The following is a 22,262-nucleotide window of genomic DNA, read 5'->3' on the forward strand; positions in this document are numbered from 1 at the left end:
GATATTATTTGCCTGTCACCACTCTCTACCATGCCAGGTGTTCTGTTTACTCTTTGTCCTCTCCGTGTGGTTTATTAAGAATAGGAGCAATAATCTTTGTTACCATAGAGGATCCAGTTAGAAATGACTTCCCTACACCTACCTGTTGGATTTCTTTCTCGTAACCTCAAAATTTATGAATTACATGTGCAGATTTAACAGGATCATGATTTCCAAGACTAAAATAACAAATCTTTCATAGTAGCGGTACTTTTGTAAAATGTTTTACATATATAGCACGTTGGTGTTGAGAACCACATGGGAAGAAACAAAAATAAATAAATAAATAAATAAATAAAAATCACAGATTTTATTGCCACACTGCATAGCAGTACACAAGCCACTAAGTTTCACCCACTTCATATGTACTTTAGTCCATAACTTAGAACAAGATTAATTACAGTACTATTTTTTTCATATAGAAGAAATGTAGTTCTTTGTCTGTATATGTTATCAAAAACTGCTACTTTCAATTGCACTTCAAACTGATTTAATTCATTTTCAGGATATTGGCAAAAGAATACACATACAGAGGTCAGACTTTCTCTAACAACTTTACCAAGTGCCAATTTAAGAATATAAGCTTCTGCTTTCAAGTTACAGGATTCCATCAATGTAATATAATCTTATTTAGGATAACTTTTTGCTAAATTGAAATAAAGAATGAGCTACACCATTTCGAGGAAAAGCTATCCTTTGGAAATACTTCAAGTAGTCCTAAGCTATTTTAAATATAAAATTAGAAAAATGTTTGTTACGATACACAATGCTATCTGAAGCTATTCACTAATTCTTCTTTAAGATAGAATCGCATCTCATCTGTCTAAACACACACATCACAAAGCCTTATAATACCTGATTCATTCAGCGAATCGTATTAGGCATGGGAACACACACAAAAAGCATGAAGTGTAAATTGTATGAAACAAGCATTTAATTTACATAATACACTCAAAACAGACAAGTAATATATATATATATATATATATATATATATATATATATATATATATATATATATATATATACGAAACACTAACAACAAGCCAATAATATAAAATTTAATAAATTTACAGTTAATTAAATGCCAACAGAAAACAATGCAACATTAGTATCTGGTTCCTTCAAATTAAAGATAATAAACATGTTTAATCCTCTAAAACAAGCTTGCGTACAAGATCGACATCTTTTCGCATTAAGAAATAGTATTTAAGAGCTCTTTCTGATAATTCAATTGAATCACTTTTAACACACTTTTCCATAAGATTTCCTAATATATCTTGATATTGAGAAGGCATCTTGAAAAACAACTTCAAAGTTGAAGTGAGCAACAAATTTCTAAATCCCTCATCATATTTATCAAAATTATCTATCATTAATTCCATTATGTACGGTGTTTCCTCTATTAAAACCCCGTAGCTACCCAGCAGAAGAGGTATCGTAGGGGAAATATTTTCCGGATGATAAACATCAACTTTTCTGCTGATTTTCTTCATTACTTTTGCAAGTTCACTTTGTTCTGTAGTTTGAAGACTAAAATGTTGTAAAGCATTAAGTACATTCCTACATATCCCTGCATCACAATCAAGTAAATTCACTAAAATATTTAAACATTCTTGGTTTGCTGAAGGGAGCAAATTTGCAATTTCACATACTGTATCGATACCAGCCACACTAGTCTTCGAATTTTTGCAATGGCGAAATACGGATTGTAATGTGTGCCTTACATTTTTATCTGAGCATATTGACGGAATTATTTTTAGTTTCTTCAACACTAAAGGAAGTGGATCAGCATTTTTGGTGTAAAAAAGTTCAGGACTATCCTTAAATTCTGATAACCAATCACTATCATATTTGTTTAGAAAATCAATCACGAAACTGGCAGCTTCAGGTGAATCAGACGCGAGAAATTCTCGTAACTTCGGTGAAGATCTCTGTACGATATCTGACTTAAGAGATGGGTAGTCTTCAGTTAAAAAAAGAAACAGTTCTATACAATTGACTACAACAGCACTCGAGTTGTACGTTAAGAACTTGTCCAGAAAATTAAGCTCTTCAAACAGCTCTTTTTCGTTCTTTGGTTTATACTTTCTTAGCACCTGGAATATTGAGACAAGCTGAGGGTTAGGGAAATCTGTTAATCGCGAGAGTAAATATGACGAAATATGATGATTCACTACTACCCCACCTTCAGCTACTAATACAAAATCCAATACTAACAACGTACTCGTAACTACAATAGGATCTGGGTCCCTTATCATTTCATACAGTCTATCTACAAAGCCGTGTTCAGCAAGGAAGTTAGGCGTATGCTTGAATATTTTATTACAACTTGAAACTGCAGTGCGTCGCACTCTGGGATTGCCATCGTAAAACGCTTCGCGTAGTACTGAGTCCACTTGATCTACCAAACAAGGAATGGTGCACAGTGTGTTGAGTGCAATACATTTCACCATAGGATTTGGATCTCTGCAATCTTGAAGAACTGTGTTTACTGCCAGAAGAGCGCTATCGGGATGATTTTCACATAACCTAGAAGATAAAGTAAATTGTTACAATAGAATTAACAGTATGTTCTTTGAACATCGACATATAGCTATAGCAAAAATGATATGAGTCGTAAGTCTTGCAATATTCTGTCTGGTACACAACCAGGGGCATAGGCGTGTCTAATAACATTTAAAAAGTTATTTTGTAGACTACAACATATATATGTAGACTAAACCATACTCTTTTAGTAATTTACCCCTACCAAGATGCCGGTCAAGACTAGAAATACTTACGCGTATCTACAAATTTTTGACAAATGATTCAGAGTGCTTTTAATTTTCGAACATATCTGTAAAGAAAGTTGAGTGACAACTCACTTATACAGTCTTCAGCTGAACGAAACTTTTATTTCTGGCTCCGGATAGGTATTGTCTTTTCTTTAAAGATATATTTACATCAATTAGATACACAGATTAGATGTAATTAGATACACATCTCACATAAAAAAAATAAATAAAACAAAATATTTACAGATAAATAAAACAGACAGGCAAGACCAGAACTATATGCTGGATGCGTCACCAGTTCGATCCATCAAGTTTCCGACTTGTTTGTTGCGTTATTCGGGTCAAGTGTAATTTTGCGCTGTCCTGTTACAGCAGGGCACGGTTTCGGTTCACCAAAGCGGGATATTTTTGACGTACTGCAGCATACATCCGTTCCAACTGTTGGGAATAAAGTTCGACATTGATGGTACGACCGTTAGGAACGAACTCGAAGTGAATTACCTCGTTGCATTTCCAGCACACACAGAGCAGAACTTTATGCTCAAAGCGGTCCTATTTCACAACCGCTTCTGGAAGATATCCCTTACTCAACCATTGTTTTGGTACTTTCAGATTTCGCAAAAATACCCAGTTTTCGTCGCATGTGGCAATTTGTATCAGGAAACTTATATCAAGTGGATTTTGCACAAATTGTCGGCAGACATTCACTCTCCTTTGGGCGTGAGCTGGTGCATGCCACAATGCAACTTTCCCGAGTTCGTGAAGGTGACGCACTACAGGGGACTGATACAAGCCGAGTTGGTTTGAAAATTGTCGTGTGGCTGGTGGACGAATTTTCCTCAACAATGTGTCATATGACCTCAGAATCTGTTCTGGCAGGACCTTGGCTGATCTTCGACATTTTTATACATCCTGCATGCAATTTCTGGAACCAACGAGTTGCTGTGTTGTAGTTCATTGCATTTTCCCCTTTACATGACAAATGTTTTGAGTTGCTCTTGCAGCATTATGGCCGAGTTCAAATTGATATAGTAACAGTTCACGTATCAGACATTGTTGGCCACTCATTGTCACTATCACTATTAACTGACAAAAAACTGACGGAGGGGCGGCCTACATGTTAAATAGTTACCCTGCCAGAGTACTTCTTGGGCTAGTTTGACCTTCTACTTACGGCTGATCATTGTGTATGCACGTGCCTCCTGTTTGGGTTGTGGAAATATTGCAAGACTTACGATATTTTATTTTGTACTTTGTACAAAGAAACGAATCACATGTCATTCTTGTCATTTCTCTAAAATAGTTCTGGATTAATTTCCTAATAATTGGTAAGTCTCGATCAGTCTACAGTGCATAATTTTGGAACATAAATATCAATAAATAAATATAGAAAGCTACCTCAAATACAGTAAACCACAGATTTAACGGACAGAATTTGATTAATGTAGCAAATATACTTGGGAGAAAGAAACTGATGAGACAACAATTTCGACCAGATTTTTAAAACATGCGACGACTGAATAGATGTCATTGTAGTATGGCAGTTGTTCGTGATTAAGTGCGGTTCGTCAGTGAGTATTAAGAAACAACGGAAAAGAAATCGAAGCTTGAGGCTTTTTCCATCTTTCTAATACAAGGTTGTACGTTTTTTTCTCTATTAATATAATATGTGCATTAAATATTTTACGTTGAATTTATATAGCATATAAATATTTTACGTTGAATTTATATAGCATAGTTTCAGATCCTATTTTAAATATTGTTCATACCGCCTTCCGATTTAATAGACTCCCAATTATAAGGACACCTTTTTGCCCCAATTCGTTCGTTAAATGAAGGGTTTACTGTACATATATTTTTAAAGAGCCACTCAAGACTTGGTATACACAAAATCAACATAAATGAAAACACTAAATCGAAGAACACTGCTTTTGAGTAGTGTCGTTGAAATAATTAACATCGTCAGTTATGGATGTTTAGATAACACTTCCACATTTGTGGCTCTAAAGCTGAGTACTTCAGCAAAACACCGTATTGTAAAACGCAGGTGAAAGGTAACGGAAATATGTCCACTCTTTGTTTTTACCATAGAGGAATATGCATTTTATCGATGTAACTATATTCATTCCTAACTTTTTAAACTTCAAGGATGGGAAAATAAACAAAAGTATTAAATCCGAATGGTTAATAACAGCTATAATAGAAGATATATCAACTGCATAATTCTTAAATATCAATTTATTAAAGCTTTATGACATGGCTTAATAATGAATTTTCTTTCTCTTATGGGAATAAACAATTAATTCTTTTCAATGTTTTAAGTTATTCTGCATTCACTAAGTAGCAGCAGGAATAGAGCAAAGATTAACAATATGGAGAAAATACGGCAGTTGTGGGAACTCAAACCACGAATTCCCACTTACTAATCTCCTGTTCTACCAATTGAAACAGCGACACGACCATTTTTTCCCCCGCTTTATTTCTTAAATCGCTAATGACCAGTCTTCTGCTGGTAAATTGCGGAAGTGATCCAACAATAGTAAGCATTGGTAGGTACAAGCAGGCTTTAGCGTACTCCATTATAATTAAGTATTTTACGATGTCTAAGTGCATTTAAATGGTACTTATTAGTGTATTTAAACTAAGTACTATGAATATGTGTGTAAGTGCTCTGTATAGATGTTCCTCCCAGAGGGTAAGGTGTAACCTATTCGACAGGAAATGGTAAGCTAACAGTAAGAGTAGGATTCACAAGATGTCTTATTAACACTTTGACCTTTTCGATATGGTCCAAATGATCTACTAAAACCTATTCTATTTTGTAAACCAAATTACGTTTACTATCCCTAATTCTAATAAACTTTGAAGTATAACAATTTCGATATTATAGTAGCATCGATATTAAAGTTTCGACTTCACAACTTACTTTTATTTATTTATCTTCTTGAAGGGAAACCAGGGCGAAGAGGTGGATTATGGATTGGAATTATGAATACCATAATATAGCTCAGTAATAATCGCTACCTTGTTCAATGCCCATTTGTACACGCTTCCGATGTTAGCACACTGACGTTTTATAGTTAAGAAGCCAGATTCTTAATAGAGGAATAAGTACTAATAAATACACAACAGTCCAAGTACTTCAAATATTTGTTTCTACAGCACGCCACACCTTTACAAATTAGTAGCACATTGCTGGTTATTAATAATAATAATAATAATAATAATAATAATAATAATAATAATAATGAAACTGCTCTGCAGAAATAAGATCGAACTTTAAGCTCCACCAGACTTTTCTGTTACATGCTTCAGTTATCAGTTATTTTCTTACAATGCTTCCTGAATATAATACTTATACTTTTTTCTTATATGAAATACTTTTTTCTTATGAGACATATTCTTGATCTTCCTTCCGTAAATTCACTTTGCTCTTAATACACATTTTATTCGATATTACCTTGCAATAACTTCTGTAAAATTAATTCAACATTTTTGGCATATTGGCTCGTTAATGATATTTCGTAGCAGTTTCTACATTAAAAATATATATATATATATATATATATATTTCTTTTTTGAAGGGTGGCCCGACTTACCCTCTCTTCCATTATTTTGGTATCATTCTCTGTCCCTAGACATATTTCGTCACTCTATTGAACCGATATATATCCAATGAATTTTGTATAGTTTCAAGTTTCAATCGATATTTTATGTTTTCCAGGAGCTTTGTCTGCTTTTATCTTTTTTTCAATGCTCTCTCGACATCTCTCAGATAATATCTGTAGCTGGTATTTGTTCAGTCTTTTCGTCCTGTTGAAGGTGTTTCTATTTATCATCTGGTACTTTGTCGCTGCGCTCTTTACTTCGCTGTATTTCATCTCTGCTATTTCGTACATTCTCTACTAATCTGTACAGCATTTTCTTGTTTCCCTCAGTACCTTTTTCCAGATTTGTGATAACGTTTTTGTGTTTTCTTCTTTTGCTATTTTCGTACATCCCTTTTTTACTTTATAATAACACTGTAGTAAACAAAGATAGTTACATAAATGTTATTTTAAATGTATTGTAAAACCAATAATTAAACACATTTTCAAAGACTATGTATTACTCAATGCTAATATCGTACATGAGCTTAGTCGCTGATCGCAGTAAATATTTGAATATGGTTTTTAATTTTTCAAGAGTTTCAGTATTTCGAATAATTCTGGACATTGAATTCCGGGCATTTGTCATCCTTCTGTTTGTTTATTACTAGCAGCGTTCACCCCGCTTCGCTGGGGTCACCCCGGAACGCAATAAACTTTGTTACTTAGATAATTTTTACTTTTTCGCTTTCAAGTGATATGATAAAAACCATAGAAGATTGGAGTAAATGTTAACATTATATCGCCTGTCATTTATGTTAACCCGCCGAGTGACACGGTCATGTGGGTTGCATATAAATACGGTTAGATTTAGCTATGATGAGCTAACAAAGGATTTGTACGTTATGGACACTTGAATGGTCAATTATCTCAAGACACTGGTAATTGAAAATTAAAGTGATATGATAAAAACCATCTAGGGTCCAAATCTTAATAACCCCCCAAAAATGAAAGAAATTGGTTCAGCCGTATTAGCGTGATGAGCTAACAAAGGATTTGTACGTTCTCTTTTATATATAAGATTATGTCCGGACACACCAGAGTTTTGTTTACTTTACTTTAAGTAGGAGTGATTATAATTTTGTTATTAAAATATATAACAAAACATGATCTACTCCTGTTTAGTACTACAATATCTGTTGATTAGGTGTTTACCAAATGGAAAGCAAATTTCATATATGTGTTTCGTACTTTCTGTATTATCTAAGAATTGTTGACAAATACGGTTGATCAGAATAGACAAGATTAATGTATTTCTTAAGTAATGTTTAATTCCTGGCGAAAAATATTCTTATAGTCTGTAGTTTATTGAGATGTCCTATACATGACGGTCATTATTCCAGTTTAGTTCTTGATCAATTGATAGACCGACACTTCTGATAACAAAAGAGTGCATGATATTTACATAAAGTCCTTCGCAATAATTTTGTTCAACAACTTGTCCTAAAGTTCGTTAATCTGTAACTGGCCCGATCGATGAGTATATCGTTATTATAACAACAACTACACATGTCAACAAAGTACCCATTAGGAAGTTCTATTGTTTGGTGAAGTTGTATACCTTGTGGCGTTGAAGTAAAAAGATGTGTCATGCATATATACGGTATATATATATCAATGTTTTGTTAAACGTTTGGTAATGTTTACTAGATCTTCCGTGCACGATAAATATACTGTTGGAACTTCTGTAGATCTTGTAGTATACTTGGTTCAACAATAGAACGGTCGGAGACTAATTAATTTTTTGTATCCAGGGCTGTGACCCAAGCAGGAACTGTAGTTATATCGGATAAATTACAGTACTTCATATAACGCATAAAGAGTAGAAAAGTGACTGACTGGATCGAGACCTCCGGCAAACTGTACCGATTCCTTAACTACCACGCCACACAGTCCGCTACCTAGAACAGCCATTCATTCTCTCACTCTCGAAGTCGGTACTCTCCACTCGGACCATATGGGTTCCAGTCCCGGTTTAGTCAGACACTTTTTCGCCCTTTGAGCGTTATAGAATTCACATCTACAGAGAATCTGGTGTGTTAAAAATAATAAATCGTTTGTTTCCTCTTTCACTAACATCTATGTGAAATTACAACATAGGTGCTCAGTATATGGACACATGGATTGTCCAAGCTAGGCAGCGGTCTGTGGTACAACCCACGTGTCCAAGTGGAGAGCACCGACTTCGAGAGTGAGTGGCTGTTCTGGCAAGCGGACTGGCTGACGCAGTGGTTAATGCATCGGCACGGCATACCGGAAGTCCTGGTTCGAGTTCCGGTCCAGTCAGTCACTTTTTTACTCCTTGGCGTTATAGAATTCACATCTACAGAGGATCTGGTGTGTTAAAAATAATCGGTTGTTTCCTCTTTCATTAATATGTATACCGTACTTCATTTTTGTCAGTATAAAATGTGGTTAACTAAATTAAAAGCCTTACCAGAATCTAGTAAGAATAACATATCTTCTTGTGAACTATCAACTATAAGCAATGTTTTTCATCTACAGTTTTTAGTGATGCCCTACTATGGAGTTTTCTAAAATCTGACTGAATACGCGGTACAAGGTCGTTGTTTTTAATATACCAGTATAGCTGTTCATACACTACATTCACCTAGTACTTTTGACATTCTTGGTAGAATCCTTATAAGAAGAACATCGTCTATTTTATTTAACTGCTGTTTCGAAGGCACGAATTTGATCATTTTTCGTAAGTTTGGGAAACAGGCATTATTTACGAGGAAATTATTTTATGACAAGCGTTAATGAGGCTAAAATACACCGTGAGGGCATCCTTGTTGTTATACATTGATGGTTGGAGAAGGTTCTGTCACCATCATTTGTACATTATTAAGACATCAGTATGTTAAAAATAAATGACTGTTGTTGAACAGCTTCTACTGACGCTTAGAGATATCCAGAATCTTACAATAAAATGCATAATTATTAATTTTACTGACATAAACAAACAAACAAACAAACAAACAAAAATCTTTAAGTAATGACTATATATCTCTACAAAATATTTTAGTATATTTAAAACTTACTTTGGCAATACAGAATAGGCAACTTTCTTTACGTTGAAATCACGATTTGGAAGCAACTTCACTACAGGTCCTATAAGGCATGTTGTGTCTCCAGGTGTATTGATAGCTTCAACAAGCTGCAAATAATCAACACAATCCGTAGTATCATAAACATTTTCAGAGATTCCAAGAAGAAAGAGAAAAAGTAATTCTAAATTTATAATCAAATTATGTCAAGTTATTTCAATTTTGGAACAAAAATACAATAGTACATCTTATCTATATATACACATTAATATTCCTCGTCAAGACTAATATGAGATACAAAGTTTTTATTAATTTTGAATCTTCTCTGTTTAAGATTTCACTTTGTCACTGTATTTCAACACACACTGTGTTTAACATGTACATGCATGAGATTGTGAGACTGTTCAACCGCTAAGTTTATAATTACTTAATAAAATAAATTAACGCCCCTGAGTAAAGACTAACGCCCCTACGAAATTTCCTACAGAAATTTGAGTTTTCGACTGAAAGAATCCTAAATTCATTTCTGAAGACTTTTCAACTCTTTAGAGAACAAATAGAATGAATACTTAAGAGGCTACGATGAAATGAAAAGCGTACATGAATACAATAAATTACAACAATTGTACACACATCTTTACGTAGAGAGCAGAGAATCCATATGGAGAAAGTCACCAGAACTTTAAAACGCTTGAATTTAGAGGACCTTATCCGTCAAGAAGATGAAAGCATTTTTCAGTCGAAAGCTTAAACGAATCATTTTTACGGACATTTTCATATAACAAACAACTTTGTTGCATTTACAAGGGAAGTTTGGGAAAAAGCACTCGCCTGCAGAGAAACTAAGCATGCTATTTGAAGGACCAATTCATGCTGATTACAACAAGCTAATAAAATTACTGTACGGTTCAAAACTATTTGAAGTTTATAGTAAAAAATGAGTATATGCGCCTTTATACGAGTAAAGTACATTATTAGCAACGAACATTGACATACGAATTGAAATCTATCGAGGGTAACAGAAAAAACTGTTTTTCAATAACTAACGGGTTTGTTAGTTAAAATTAGTCATTATACTGTTCACAATAATGATAGGTTAGAAATGAAAATTGATCACTGTTGTCCTGTTCTATGAAGAAATGACGCAGGCAAAAGACTTTCTTGCACCATTTTATCCGTGCAATTGCGTTGCATCCGTCAAGGGAACAGTTTGCATAATAAAGCGAAAAGCAAATTCGACAGATGGTTCAAAAGGTATATAATTTGTTCGGTGCTTCATAGAACAGAAGAACAACAGTGATTAATTTTCATCTCTAACCTATCTCAAACAGTTCTCAACCGTACAGGAATTTTATTAACTTTTTGTAATCAGCATGAATTGGTCCTTCAAATGACATGCTTAGTTTCTCTGCGGGCGAGCGCTTTCTCCCGAACTTCCTTTGTTAGTTTAATTTACAGTAAGTTTACTGAAATTAGTCTATCTATTTGAAGTTAAAAGAACAAGAAATTTACTTACGAAAGAAAGAAACAAAGAAAAAAGAATAGAAACTTCATTTATTCAATTCATAAAATTTCAAAACACAATATCATAGTTAATCTTCTGAAAAATAATAAAGATGATCTGATTTTATACCATGTTTCACTTGTAAACGTCAGTTGCATGAAACTTCTAATATGATTATTTATATCTGGTACTCTTTAAATCTTAGTGAAATTCATTTCGTTCCTGTACTCCCATTATCAACATTGGGATAAATTTCATTTTAAATATTGAAATAAAATTCTTTGCTTATCAATCCTACAGTAATGCCCTTTAAATCAGCGAAGAAGAAATGCAAGTAACTGATGATAAGATGAATAGACTTGTTTGAAATTTTCACCACCGAGGACACACAAACGCGCGAACCTGTTTATAAACATGGGATCCGAATCATATGAGCTACCATCAGTAATCAAATCTGAGGTCCTCGAACCAAAGACAAAAACGGTATCCATCTGAGGACCAAACTTTGAAAGAGTTGGTTTAATAATTAGAAGGTAGGCGAAACCCGAAATCTCTGAACACGATAATAATCACAACTACATATGGTTGGGATGGAGCAGCTGTAATCCCAGCATTAGAAAACACTGAGTCACCGTGCACTCTTCAAGAAAAGTTATAACATTTTAATTTGAAATAATATTGGATATTCGTTAGTTCCTTGTTTGGCAAGAATCCATATTGATTTAACGTTTTATTGAATCAGGAGCAAATCCATTTCGTAGAACACATAAACAACAACAATTATTATTTTACTAATCACTTAAAACATACGATGCAGAAAGAACAAATCTTGTATACGTATGTTCCTGGCATCCATTTCCCGTTGAACGCAATAAATGGACATAAAAAATAACTCATTTTGCAGTTTTATAAGTTATTATATGCAATAAATGGACATTATAGTAAACCTCATTTTTTGTTGTGTGGGTCCATTGCATTAAAACAGAAGAATGACACACGACTTATTTGAAATGGTATTTCGAATGTTTGCCTAGGTTTGCTCTTTCTTCAGAGATGTATAAAAGAAATACCCGAAGTGTGAGAGATCACATTTCATATTACTGTTACGGTCAAAATCTTTCTTAGGATTAGACATAAGATTTATACATTTAACCCATAATAACCATTTGACTCTGATGGTATGATCTTCTTCAAGGTAGATGTGTTTACCTTGAATCTATTGTAAAGTAATACTTTTACTTAAAAACGCACCAACAACGACAATAAAAAAAATCTGTCATTGATAAATATATTATTTGTTCCCTTTTGAGTAAAAATACATAAATAATAATAATAATAATAATGAATAATGCATATTACCAAGTAAATACGTAATATTTATAGTTGACAGCAAGAACAATAAGCAAGTCTGTAATCGATAAGAAAATCTCGATACTTTGAAGTTTCTTTCCATACTTTACAGTAAATTTTCAGGTTGGATTTTAACGCTTTGTGAACTCAATATTTTCCTTATGCAATAAAGTGTTATAATGTTTCCTTCATGAGAACTGCATTTTTTGCCCTACATTTACAGAAAACCTATTTTATATAGCATTTTAAAATCTATATAAAATCATAAACATTAAATATTAAACACTGAACATTATTAAATACTAAACAATAAATATTATATCATAAACACTAAAAGAAACATCACAACCGATCTTTATAATCATTCAATGTAGTATACCATTTACCTGCGGTAAGAGTGTCTGTAGCGAAGGATTATTGCTCTGAATTGCTCGATGCAGTTGTGATGACAGATCTTCTAATGAGGACATTGTTTGAAGATTACAATTAGTTTTCTTCTCCGAGTAACAAAGCATCTGTTACAAGTAAAAGAAAGAATAAAAATTAAAATCCAATAAAGGTTTCACTATTATCGATACAAATGATCATACGCTAAACTTGCATTATAGTATAAATTATTGGCTAAACTTAAGAGCTCTGTGTTGTGAGTGGAGAATATTTAGTGTGTGTGGTTTCTACTACTATGTGGGCAGAAAGTGCTTAGGAAGTACTGTAGTAGGTAGTTATGCTTAGAGATAGCAAAGTGTGTTTTGTTTATAGATTTGCTTGATGTGTGCTTATAATGGATGTCATGTAATTGAATTGAAATGAAATCTTTGAGTTTTACGTCCCACGCATATGCCGGTTAGGCTAAACGAGACGGTGATGATGAGTAATGAATGAAATGGTGGAATGAAGAAAGTGGGAGGAAACGGGAGAACCCCGAGAAAACCCACGCACAGGTGTTCGTCCACCACAAAGTTCACTTGGCGTGGTCTGGGATCGAACCCGGGACCCCAAGCACCAGAGGTGAACGCTCTACCACTGAGCCACCGCGGCCCCTGTAATTGAACTGATTTCTTAGCGAAACCATAGAGTGAATATTGAAAACCACAAGTATAATACTCACCTTACGTATCCGTATGAACAAATTATATCCACAGACGGTTCCAACGACGTTCCGTTGTCATCATCAGTGCGATTTAAACGTTGTTTGAAGGACTACATTGTGAAGAATCTTCTTACTGATTAAATAAACAAATAAATATATTTATTATTATTATTATTATTATTATTATTATTATTATTATTATTATTATTATTATTAATAATAATAATAATACGAGAACGTAGCATCGGAAAGAAAATTGGAGGTAATCTTTACAATACACGCTCCAGCTACGTATCAATAAGTAGGACCTCTTAAAAGAGTATTGTAGAGTAAGGTAGGATACAGTAAAACAAGATAGAGATAAAGAGGGTAGGGGGAGAAACGGGTTAGCTTAAGGTTCGGAGAGTTTTGACCCTTTTTCATAAAATTAATAGAGTGTAATTTCACGTTTCTGAGTAAGTGTACCAGCTGGATTGTAAAATTAACTCAAAATTAGTTTTGATTTGACGTTTTGAGTAAGCTCCTAGTATCTTTGATCCTGTCTCAAAGAGTAAATACCTGTCGAGATATTATTCACCTATGCATCGACACGAATCGACACCTACAGAGGTTGTTCAGCCTACGTTTGGCCGATTTCGTTCTTTCCCCTCCTGGGCAGAATGGACTCGCCCGACCTGGCTCGTGGCGTCCTGCAGTGTTGCGCAGTGGCTTCCTGAGAACGGAGTTGTTTTCCGCGCGGACGACAATAACGCACAAAACAGGACCATTGTTGTGAGTGTTGTGTTAAATCTGTTTCCAAGTGTGTGGGTTTCCGCTCTGTGACCAAAATGCCAACCAAACTAAGCCGGTTTTGGGAAGGCTATGTTGCGGATCTTTATGACGCCCACTTTAGAGTGTCTGTCATTAGAAAACAGTGCAAGAAGAATGATTGCAACATCAGTTTAAGGGGAATAAAAAATGTTATTAAAAAGTACAAGGGCAACGAAGCTCCACTAAGGCCACCTCCACCATGCAGAGGAAACTTCGCAAAATGGCAATGCAAGAAAATCCGCTAACACAAAGGTGTATGGTTAATCGTCTTGACTTATCTTTGGGGACTGTGAGCCGGACGTTACACCATCAACTCAAGCTGGAAAAAGTCATGAAAGCTCGCGGCCACCCCCGGATGCCCACCAAAAGGAACGAAAGTATAACACCCGGGAGCTGTACGAACGGCATCTGACAAAACAAAGGTGGATGTACGTCGTAACGCTCGATGAAGCATGGATTTACCTTTCCGACTGCGGCAAACAGAGAGCCATCATGTACCGAGAGAGAGAGACGCCAAGAACTTCAGAAGGTGGGTCCGTGTCTGTAAAGAATCCTTCCCAAAAGGGTTCATGGTCGTTACTGGCTACTGTTACCGACGTAAACTGAAGATTCGTAGGGTGGAGAAGAACTGCAAAATAAATTCGCAGTATTTTCAGGAGCAGATCATGCGGCCGATCTACGAGCATGAGATTCCAACAATGTACGGAATTGACGCCAATCTGGTACGTATTCACATGGACAAGGCCTCATCACATACCTCACGATCGTCCCTCGCATTCTACAGGGAGATGGAGGAGGAAGTAGTGTACAGGTGATAAATTTCAATGAGGTACCTGTTAAATCTCCAGATGCAAGTGCTATAGACTATTGTGGATTTGGATTGCTGAAGCAGGCTTCGGAAAAAGAGCGTGTGACAACTGTGGAAGGACTTTAGAAAGCTGTGCAAAGGGAATGGGACACCTCCCAGTTCTTCATAGAAGCCTATTACAGTGGAAATTACGCTGTTGGGCTATTGTTAGGAACCACGGGAAACACATCGAGCACTTATGGACCTGGCGCCATGGATTCTTCTCAATTTTTAGGTAAGTCGAAATTGGCCAAATGTAGACTGAACAACCTCTGTATTTGCTTTCAATGGCGTATATATAAAGTTTCTTTACTGCATTTTTTAAAAACATTGGAAAGTGCAATCTTATGGTTAAAGAATGCATACAAGAAATATTTTAAATTGCTGTATGATAGTTTTTTTTCTGAATGATTTTAATTACTCCATTAACGTAACAATGTTGAAGCTGCTGCTTTTTTAAAAACCTATTATCATAGAGTAAATATTGTTATATTATCATAGAGTAAATATGATCAGTGCTTATTATTACTTCAACCTCTTCCGAGGCATTATTTTATATATACAGGTGCGGACCACAAATCCAAATCATCTTAACCTTTCCACTTGTATTAAATTAAATTGTTTTGTAATAACGCATTGTTCATAATGACGGTGGTATTAGTATTCATAGTTTTGATTGTAATCTATAATTATGATAATGTCACATTAGTTCATGTGTAATTATATTATACACTGTATTATTGATTAACCTTTCCATCGTCATAAGTAGATATGTAATAAAATAAGAATTGCTCATTCATATTTTACATATTTTTATGAAGTTAATAAGTATCTTTGAAGAGTACTAATGTGCTCATGGCGAAATTCCAAACAGTAAAATTACTATATATATATATATATATATATATATATATATATATATATATATATATATATATATATATATATTCGCAATATTTCAAAATTTCCACTCAGCCATCGCATATGCAGCCGATCCACTAATATACCTCCACCTCTAAGGCCTTCCCATTAGAAATCTCGTTTTATATTTGAAAAGTGAAATTTTTCAGTTTTACGTTCCACGATTATGCCGGCTAGGCTAAAGGAGACGGTGATGATGAGAAGTGAATGAAATGGTGGAATGAAGAAAGTGGGAGGAAACGGAAGAACCCCGAGAAAACAAACGAGCACGGTGTTTGACCACCACTCGTTTTATACTTATTCCACTGAGAAGTTAGAACGACGGAACAGAAAGGAAATTAAAATCACCCAACTAGGAAAGAGTTTTTCGTTTAAAAACGAATACTATCAGCAATAAAACGAGTTGAATTTCTTAATGATAGACTTTCTTTTATTATTTTTAAGGGTCGGTGATGTGATATTATTCTAAATGTACATACCCCAACAGAAAAATGACGATATAAAAGACAGTTTTTACGAAGTAAAACGTGTATTTGACAAATTCCTGTGATACCATATGAAAATTCTATTAGGGGATCTCAATGCGAAGATAGAACGAGAGGATATTTTCAAACCGATTATGGTGAATGAAAGTCTGTAATGACAAGTAATGACAACAGCGTTAGATTCGTGAACTTTGCAACATTAAAAAAAAACTCATTGTGAAGAGTACAGAATTCCCAAATAGCGACGTTCGTAAATATACTTGGACTCTGAGAATATCGATTAACATTTTGAACTACTTTCTAAAATTGAACACCACTGTAAAACAAAATACAATATTTAGAAAATCAACAACTCTGAAGATGATTTCAGGAACGATGATCTTCGGTTAGAGATGATTTTCCAAGTATAAAAATAGAATAGTTCGCAATTAGTAACATAGAACAACAACTAATTATATTCTTTAAAAGAAAAACACGCTAGTAACAAATAGCGAAGTTGAAGTGACAATATACAGTTTAAGGAGAAACGAGCTATGTCTCAGAAGTTCCAGGCATTTGAACTAGAATTCAGTACAGTTTTCTGTTCTACATTTGTCAGGCTGTTTGTAAGGGACAAAAATTACACAGTTTTTACCTTAAAAAAAAAAAAAAAAATCACTTAAATAATATAAATAAATAAAATAATTGACTATTTGTGTTTTTGTATGATGTTCCCTTTCCTTGAGATTACATGCTATGTTGAATGTATCATTGACTAGTGACACCGAACCTACTGGGCCCGTATGGGCTCGTCATCAACAGTCACTGATACACTCACCAAGCCAATCATCTACGGAAAATAGAACTCAAATTTGGCCCGAAATATAAAGCTTCCAAACTCTCTTCCATCTCGACTCACAGTCCGATATCCAGGCCTGCAGTTCATCATCCACATCCCATCCGGAAATAGGTTGTGAACCACGACTACAGACACAGGACACCGACCTCCGAGTGGAGCTGGCACTGAGCACAAAGAAGATCTTGATGTTGTCTGTGAAAGCCCTATCTGAATTTGAAAAAAAAAAAAATCTCAAAACAGAATTTTGTAATTAAAAAAAAAAAATCTAAACTGAGATTTTGATAGAAACTGATTAAATGAGAAATTTCTACAGATTCGGTTGTTTTCAACTCGGTCACACTAAGGAAAGTCTCTTCCCTGAATTTCACAGCTGTTTCATTTCCCCAGCAAACTTATTCTATGCATACTGCTCTCTGTTTTGACCATGCTTCGCATGCATACCAAAAACATCGACTACCTATTTCTATGACTTCTTAAAATTACAAGCTAATTAGATTTAGTATTCGAAAAGAAAGATGCGTTCACGGCTAGTAAGTTTTATTCTTTTCCAAAATATTCATGAATGTGTTATTGGACAAAATATTCATTAACAGGAAAATATTTTACATTGAACTGACATACCCATCAAAATAAAATTAATAAAATCGATTTCTATACTTTTCAGAGCCGAAACATTCTTTACTTTCGCTCATATTCTCGAAATATTCATATTCTTCAATATTCATGAAATATTCTTGCCTTCTAGAACATTGACATTGTATCGACACGCAAAACAGACAAAAGGACACAATAGAAAATACAAAACACTACTGAAAAATAATAACTTCACTGCCTACATGTTGTGGTTAGCTTAATTGGCTTCTGTTTACATATTCTCTGGTGCTTACACTCCTCTGTGCGTCGAGATTGTGGCCGGCGTAGAGGATTTACGCTCTTCGCGACCTCTCTTCAGCTCGGACCCACATGACAATCTAGCACAGGCAAAACATTCATGTACATACTGACATCACACTTAAACCTAAAGCCCTAATCTAACTAATCTAACTTAACCTAGACAAGCATATATATATTAAAAAAAAAATCACACATATATTTCATAAAGCACCATACTTATTTTGCATTCTATATTTTGTTTTGTTTTGCTACCACAATCCTACCGAAGACGCAGTGGTTATTTTCGCATCAGTGTCACTCTGAATATATTGAATTTCTTTAAAAAAAAGAAGGAAAAAGATATTTACTAGTAATTAACAAAATTTTGCAATTTCTAACTTGATGGGTATCAGATTTTTAAAATATTACGTAGGTATAGCCTACTGATGAAAGTTTTCAGTTATCGGTACGCGAAAAGCATGTACCCTTGCACTTGACAGTAGCCGTGAAACTGACACTTGTTTACATCTTCAACATTCATAATCATTCTATTTCAAAACCAAAGAAAACATGCCAAAATAAATAAAAGTTGAATTTTGAGCAGAATTACCGAAAATGAATACTTTCTAAATTTCGGGGAATCTAAAACATCTTTTCATCACTGGGGAAAATGTGTGTGTGGTACACACATTTTCTTGAGATTACAACAATCGCTCTGTGCTGAGATTTTAGCTATCTTTTCCCCCCCATCGAATGAAAACACGATGTCACATTGCCTGAATCTACATGTGTGCGGCGTTGAGGGAAACTTTACGAACTTAATGCTTCATATCACGAATATTACACTTACACCAGAAAAATATATTCACACATGTTTGTCAGAACAAGGAAATTTTGATGCCAAATACCTGGATTGAGATTCACTTTCACTATTCCTTACTTACATGAATCCTCTTCTTCACAGCGACTGAACGGATATATTAATAACAAAAAAAAAAGTTCCTGATAAAGCTTCCACGCGAGATTCCTGGGAAACTCGTAAAACGTGGTCTCAAAACATTTTTTTAGGATACTAACTCCTACAGCACCTATCCAGAAAGAACAATCGAGCGTGGCTTAACTTCTTCTTCCTCGATGTCTGCACCACTACTCAAAGTTCTCTCTCCTTCACCGTCTCCTTCTGGCTTCTCTTAGGTTCTCTGGATGATCGAGAACGCAAAATTTGCTAAGGAGCTCATTCCATACCACTAGAAATCTACAGGCTAGTATCCATTATGTTATACGAAGTCACTTCACAGTTGGACTATTTCTGGAGTAATAATCTGTTAAAACACCAAACACCGTACGTTTATCTCTGATAACAATTTCCAATATTCGCCAGAACGCAAAATTTAACACAATTTAACGTGATCACAAATTATTCCACTTTTCTGCAGACGTTAAACACTGCACGTCTGACTCCTGAAATGGCTGACGCCGTAAGACAAAGAGTTACAAGAAGATGATCCCTAATTGGAAGATAATCATGACGTAATGATCGGATGATAGGCTTCTGTGCGAAGATCAAAGAGAACCGAAATCTCAGCCGCAGCTGTGATTGTGGATTATCCAATCAGATAATTTTACTTCGAAACAAAGAGATGCACCAAGAAGAAATTATGGCTGACTTTCTTAATTTGGAATTTTGAAGAAGATTTTACGAAATAAAATTTTTAGCTTTCTTGTGAAGATTCCCTATGCCGAAATATGAATAGAAATGAACTGAAAACCATTGAAAAAGCTGAAATATACACTTATTTGTCTAAAATAATAATATATTCATGAATAAATGCGTAAAATATATAAAATATAATTAATAATCATGTAATCCTCTTATACTATCTATCGAAACGCTCTGTTGTACTAAAATTACGCAAAATTCTCGACCTACTGTTCTTCCACTATAAAATAAAAGTTTCTCTTACACTGTAAATAAATTTTTAAAATTTTCTACCAACATACAAGGTGCTCAAAAGCATCGGGCCATGTTACATTATGCTGGGCATAAGGTAACATCCTCCGGGAGCTTCGGAGAAAAAAAAAAATCTGAACTTATGAGTTCTTCTTAAGTTTTTTTTTTTTGTTACTACTAAATTACTAGAGACTATACAAGATAAAACATCCCCCTTTTTTTTTTCTCTCTCTCAATTCTAATTACAACTATACATTCTAATCAAGCCTAACCTTAACCTATAAACTAAGTTTTCTTTTCTTTTTTTTTTTTTTTCATCCTTCTAATAATTCCTTTCTTTTCTCTTCTGAGCAGCGAAACAGTTTCAGATTGTCAAAACTCTGAACTCCTATGTTTTCTCCCTGCAGAGTCTGCAATCTCGCCGAATTTCGAGATACAGATACCACTTGGTAAGGTCCGACATATGTGTGCATAAATTTAGCAAACACCTTTTTGGGTATTGACGATATATGATGAGTTTTCACCATCACCAAAGAACCTTCTGTGACGATGTCTTGCTGTTTCCGCAGCTTTCTCTCCTTCTTCGGTTCTGCTGCCGGAACAGAAACTACAAATTTCTTGTCTTCATTTACTTGCACCGTCTCTTTGGGCCAAATGAAGTTTTCCTTGAAGCTCTTGGATGCTGAATACGTTAAGAAACGCTCCGCTGGAGTACATCCGAGAGCATCACACCAAGAGTGATTACACAAATCTTGGGCTGCTTTTAGAAAATTACTCCATTTGGACTGGTTGTCACTGCAATATAGGCGGAGAATGCGATGAAGGTCACGATGTCTGCGTTCGATAATGCCATGTGAAGCCGGATGGTATGGCGTGGTAAGTATATGATTTATCCGGTGTTTTTGACAAAACTCTTTCCAGACGCCCGATAAGAACTGCGGACCTTGGTCACTCACCAAATACTTCGGGTATGGTAGCTGATAATAATATCTCTTTTCCAGGACCGCCACAATCTCTCTTGCGTGTGCCGTCCGAAGAGGGAAGAAACACACAAAACGACTGTAGACGTCCAGGATGGACAAGATATATTTATATCCCTGGCTCTTAGGAAGAGGCCCGACCAGGTCGAGGCATTGTTTCTCAAAGGAAGAAGACGCCTCAACATGACAGGGCTCCTTTCTAATCACCCTGTAGGAGTATTTGGTTCGTGCACAAAGAAGGCACTCTTGAATATACTTTGTAAAAGTCTCACGCATACCTCTCCAATGAAACATGGCCTTAGCGAACGACAAACATCGCTTCACTCCAAAATGGCCTTTGTTGTGAATTGCCGAAACAATATTTTTCACTGAGCTGGAAGGAATGACCAGCAACCAAACAGAATTTTGAGAATTTCTGACGTAAACTAAATTATTCTCCACACGTACCCTAGTATTGTTTTGACAACCCTTCCAAATGGCATGTAGTTTTCTACAATACGGATCTTTCCGCTGTTCTCGCTTCAGTTCCGCGACATTCAAGAAATCCGTGTCCTCCGCGGTCAAGAAATTTACAAAATGATCCTCTTCTGCCTGAGGAATCTCTGGAGGATAGCGACTCAACAGGTCTGCGATTTCATTGTCCGTGCCTTTGATGTGAATGAACTGAAGATCAAAGCGTTGCAGTTTAAGCAGAAGACGAGTTGTTCGAGCATCTAGGTTCTTTAAACTGAAAGCATACGTGACGGCAGCATTGTCACAGTGGACCGTAGTCCGACGACCTAATATGAAGTATGAAAATTTTTCGCAGAGGAAAAGAACTGCAGCTAATTCCAACTGGAACACCGACAACGAGGCCTCGTGCGGTTTTATTCGCCGACTCGCATATGCAATAACCTCCGGATCATCCTGTCCCGGGGGATATTGCGCCACATAGCCGGCCAACGACTCCGCAGATGCATCGCTGTACAAATGAAAATCAAGATTGAAGTCCGGTTGCGCAAGTGCGGGAGGACTACTTAAAAGTTCTCTCAACTGATCGAATTTTTCCAGTAACTCCGGAGAGTATTCAATCTTTCGGTCCTTTTTCAGAAGATCATAAA

General features: G+C 35.3%; 2 protein-coding genes across 3 annotated transcripts in view; both read right to left on the minus strand.

The window, feature by feature from the left end:
- Positions 1–334: 334 nt before the first annotated feature.
- The window catches only part of LOC145686522 (AP-4 complex subunit beta-1-like), a 43,449-nt gene continuing 21,521 nt past the window's right edge, over positions 335–22,262 (minus strand). Inside the window, exons 2-4 of the mRNA XM_081759911.1 lie at positions 12,754–12,882; positions 9,508–9,623; positions 335–2,571 (exon numbers count right to left, since the gene is read on the minus strand). Of these exons, the coding sequence (XP_081616037.1) occupies positions 1,188–2,571; positions 9,508–9,623; positions 12,754–12,882 (1,629 nt within the window). The 3' untranslated portion in view covers positions 335–1,187. The remainder of the gene's footprint in view (positions 2,572–9,507; positions 9,624–12,753; positions 12,883–22,262) is intronic.
- LOC145686521 (uncharacterized) overlaps positions 13,473–22,262 on the minus strand; it is a 35,979-nt gene continuing 27,189 nt past the window's right edge. For both annotated transcript variants that reach the window (XM_081759909.1, XM_081759910.1), the window contains one exon: positions 13,473–13,590. The gene's annotated coding sequence lies outside the window, so the exon portion shown is untranslated. The remainder of the gene's footprint in view (positions 13,591–22,262) is intronic.

Source organism: Thermobia domestica, chromosome 5 (genome assembly GCF_964235325.1).
Source record: "Thermobia domestica chromosome 5, izTheDome1.hap1.1, whole genome shotgun sequence".
NCBI lineage: Eukaryota > Metazoa > Arthropoda > Insecta > Zygentoma > Lepismatidae > Thermobia > Thermobia domestica.